The sequence below is a fragment of the Montipora capricornis genome, chromosome 13 (genome assembly GCF_036669925.1).
Source record: "Montipora capricornis isolate CH-2021 chromosome 13, ASM3666992v2, whole genome shotgun sequence".
Lineage (NCBI taxonomy): Eukaryota > Metazoa > Cnidaria > Anthozoa > Scleractinia > Acroporidae > Montipora > Montipora capricornis.
The window spans coordinates 10,109,559-10,114,268 of record NC_090895.1 but is presented as its reverse complement, the minus strand read 5'-3'; the positions used below and the strand labels follow the sequence as shown (position 1 = coordinate 10,114,268).

General features: G+C 42.2%; 1 protein-coding gene across 1 annotated transcript; it reads left to right on the top strand.

Annotated features, from left to right (window-relative positions):
- The first annotated feature begins 203 nt into the window (after positions 1–203).
- LOC138029122 (ficolin-1-like) lies at positions 204–2,791 on the top strand. The gene is made up of 2 exons (XM_068876821.1): positions 204–597; positions 1,709–2,791. Exons 1-2 carry the CDS (start codon positions 269–271, stop codon positions 1,935–1,937), a joined length of 558 nt encoding a protein of 185 aa, XP_068732922.1. The 5' UTR covers positions 204–268; the 3' UTR covers positions 1,938–2,791.
- Positions 2,792–4,710: the final 1,919 nt, after the last annotated feature.

Here is a 4,710-nt window from a genome sequence, read left to right as displayed (position 1 = left end):
TGAAATCACGTCAGAAAGGGCTGGAAATTACATATCCCAACGATGATGCGACCTAATTATAAACGCATGCACTACGATAAGCGAATCTAATAATGTTAATTTACAATGTTATTTTCCGCTACTTTAGCTAAGCACGGTATTCACTTTCAATGTGTACTAGATTGTCATCATCACTTTCATTCTAGAACCGAGAACCTGTTTTCACCTTCTGAAAAGCGGGATTCATTCCAGCGGCGTGTACAACATCAACCCGGATGGTATTAACCCAATGACCGTGTGGTGTGACATGACCACGGACGGAGGGGGCTGGACCGTTTTCCAGCGACGGGTGGATGGCTCTGTTAATTTCTATCGTGGATGGGCGGAGTACAAATTTGGATTTGGAAATCTGAACGGCGAATTTTGGCTCGGGAATGACAAAATTCATCGCTTATCGGCCGCTGGTAACATGACACTGAGAGTTGACTTGGAAGATTTTGATGGGGTTATTACATTCGCCGAATATTCGCTTTTTAAGGTGTCTGATGGTGCAGATAAATATCGGCTTTGGATTGGTGGATACCATGGCACAGCAGGCGACTCCATGAAAGACCACAAGTAAGAAAATAACAATCAATTCATGCACACATACCTGCATAAGCGTACGGGCACATTAGGACCGTGGGGGGGGGGGGGGGGGGGTCCTAAAGTACGTCCCCTCGGCTCGTACGCCTATACTTACCTGTCTAGGTTGATTACTGTAAGGTTGGGCATCATAAAGATTTGCCGTCAACATTGATAAGTTGCATTTGTGCCCAGGCCAAAGAGTCCGTGATCTCAACCTTTACTACTCGAAGTTACTTGATACTAAATATCTCAATAAAAATAGGAAAATTGACTTTTAAAACAACTAACAAAAGCAGCACGTGTCTTCATATTTCACGTTGTCATGGGGAAAAAAAATTATTGTCCCTCACCAACGAACACAATGATATTTGGGCTTTTTGTCCTCACTGCCTGGATTCGCGGCATCGGAAATGGTAGAGAAAGGTAGAACTTCAAGTCCTGATTGGAGTACTCGGATTTTGACTTAGTTTGCTCGACTCATTATCGATCATTACATATCTTCCGATCCTTTATTTCCCGGCTTAAAAGAATCATTATCTTCTTGAGAACAATTGCATATTAACATAGCAAGTTAGTCATGATTTAATGGCTTCATTCTTACGATTCCCCTGTAGTTTAGCGACGGAGCATCCGAAGCTGCTTCTTGTCAGGCGGTTATAGGTTGCACTTCTATTAAAGGCCGTGTTTGCCCAAGCCATCATTGACTTACGTCGACTCTCGGAATTCTTAATAGCTTACCTCATTGTTTTCGTTTGTTGGAGTTTTTTTATGTTTTTTTAGGACTGAAATGAAAGTAACTTTATCAATTTAACATGACACGGAATGGCATTACACTGCATTTTGAATCTTGACTGGAGTTAAAAAAGCATAATGATGGCAAGACTCGAGTTTTTGGAGTTCGAGAAGCTGAAGGAAAGGCAGCGAGCGCGCAAACGATGTTTCCTAAGTGATCGCTGCGTGCGAATTGATGCACTGCCTTAAATACTTTGCCATCCTGATATCCCTGATCACAAGCTGTACTATGTCCCTGATCACAAGCAGCCTGAGATAAGTCGTAAATGCGTTTGCCTCTGACTCGTTTCTCTCTTTTTTTTTTTCATAGTGACATGCAGTTTTCTACCAAAGATCAAGATAACGACTTTTATCCTAGTTCTTGTGCAGAGAGGTTCAAAGGCGCTTGGTGGTATCGATACTGCCACACATCAAATCTTAACGGACAATACCTCGGCGGACCACATGTCTCTTTTGCTGATGGAGTCAACTGGTATTACTTCAGAGGTCATTATTATTCCTTGAAAAGTTCTGAAATGAAACTGAGACCGAAAGAGTGAGCGTCAACTTACAGAAGCAATTGATTTGATTGATTGAGGCCCCGTCCACATGTATCCGAATATTTTGAATCCACAACTTTTTTTTCTGCGGATAAAAAAAAAAGTCCATTCAGCCTAACGTATTGAAATCAATTTGCCCATCCACGCGTATCCGCATTCGTCCAAGTATTCAGGACTCCTCTGTGACTATTGTCAACAGGGCGTGCTCCATCAGGCGTGCGAGCGGCACTGAGGAGCGATATCATTTCATTCAGCGGCCATGTTGAATATTTACGCGGTAAAGACTGGATCTGAGTTTGTAACGTCATCGGGTAATTTCAAAATTATTTGCGTGTGCAAAACTTTCCACTCTGTAGAGCGGATTCAAAAACTTGCGGATTCGCATGCCGGATTCGCCCTATACGTGTGGTTGGAAGGCGAATAGTTGAGGATTAATTAAAAGATATCCGGATACGTTTGGACGGTGCCTGACTTAGAAGATTTGGTCTACTCCAGGATTAAGCACATTGGTGACTGTCATGAGTTATGTCATTGTATGTAATAATTTCATTTTAGTTCCATAGAACGTTGCACAGAACGTTATGGGGGCCTTGTTGGTGACCTAAAGTAAGCTAAAATGAGTTTGTGGGATCTAAACGCCATGTGTTTGCATTTGCAAACAGTTTCGTTTGTTTTGTTTTAAACATTGCCGCTAATTTAAGAGGGAAATTTTCGTCAAAAATTCATATTAATGAGGATTGTACAGTTTTCCTTGCATGTTTCCTGCATTTCATGATAATTTCGCGTTATGACAAAAGCGTTTTCGTCAGACCCAAAACTTAGGTCTTGTTTGCTGCCATGCCCGAATCGCAACCGCCTTTATACCCCCCAAGTTGGTTGAAACCCTTGGCTCGCGAAGTTAAAACGTGGTAGAAGTCTGAGTAAGAAGCGATGGCCCTCATTGCAAGGGTTTGAACCTTCTCAGTTTTGACGGTGACCCACTCACTTGACACCAACGTGCACAGAACTATCAGGAGGCCAATCTGTCGCACCAAGCGAAAAACGACCAAATAAGGCTCATGTATTTGATCCAGCAGTGCACCACCGAATTTGAAGGCGGCCTATTAAGAGGCGGAGACGATGTTTTAGATAAAAATATGTTTATTTACTTTATTAGTAACATGTCGTTAAATTAAAAGAGGAGTCAGAAGCAATTTACATAGTAATACTAATAGGTGTAGCAATATATATGGTTTATTAAATTTTCAATCTCGGTTAATGCATTTCTCGTGCTCTGATTGGTTCAATCAATCTCAGTTATCAGTTTATATACCTTAGTTTGACCTTATATGGCAACTGATTAGTGTGCATTTCATTAAGCCACGTGTCATGTCCAGAGGCAAAAGCGCGGACCTCATTGGAATTAAGGGGCAACATGCTCATTGAAAACCTCGGAATGACCTGCACAACTGTAAGGTCGTTTACATACTTTGCCCTTAATTGAAGTTCCAGTTTCCAGTTAAATTGTTAATTATAACAAGAACTGCAAAGAGAATGGGCTTGAGTTTTGTCCCCTGAGGAATACCACCCCTAGGTGTGACCGGTTACGAAAGAGTCTTGCATTAAGAAATCCTCTATGACCTATCGGACGAAAACGACCCAACCCATCTAACAAGAACCTCGCAGACACCAAACATTGTAGTCCATGAGATCGAAAACCTTACTGAAATCATTGAAAAGAACACGCACGAAGCAATTCCCCTTGTCAAGCGATAATAAGATATGATGGAGTAAACTCAGTAGCAAACTAGGGCATGAGTGCACGATTTACCCTCCGTCACTTATGATTGACGGTGCACCTATAACTCAAGTTACTTCTACGAAATCGCTAGGTGTTCATATTGATCAGACTTTATCCTGGAATGTTCATGTTGAGATTTTATGTAAGAAAATCGCGTCTGGTATTGGAGCGTTGAATGGCCCCAAGAGAGCAACCGCAACAATTGATTGCTATGCCCAAGAGCAAAAATTGAAAGAAAGAACGAACAGGTAAACATTGTACATTGTGAACCAACTGAGGTGGGCTGTCGAGAATCGAGTAATACTACGCATTGCTACCAGGGAGGGAGGGTGGGCGAGTTGTTTTCCGAGACTTACAAGCCAAACTGACACCTATACATATCATTACGTGCTTAATAGAGCATCGTGAGGGATCATGAATATTCAATGAGGTTTGAATAGTTCATTATCCCTCTTCCTGCCTCATTAGCATTAAGATATGGGAAGTCCTCCCTGCCTCGTCCGGCTAAGGAAGCTCTTCAATATACCCTACACAAAAAACCCTCCCAGTCCTAATAAATATTATCCCCAAACAAATAAGACCAAAGAGTAAGGCTCAGAAAAAGAAGGCAATATGTGATATTCAACAAAAGGCTCGAGTGAATCCTAGTAAGTCATTTTGCCTTCGATAACTTTCTGTAACGTTCACTGACAACAACGATAAAAAATCATCCGCGTCCCCCGAACCCAGAACTTGGTTCAACTTTATGTAGTGACTGGCCATAGAGGGGGTCTTCCATTCTACGTGATTCATTACCGTCTGAATATCTGCGCCAGCCAACGCCAAAGAAATAGTGCACCCATTACGCAGCCCATGCAAAGTTATTTTCCGATGCCCGAACACATGCGTAGGTTTTCCCAAATAGAAATTCAACCGCGCTTGCGCTGCTGACGAGTCAAACGGTAATGACTGGACAAATCCCTGGGGAGAGAGGGGTCTAAACAAGAAACCATG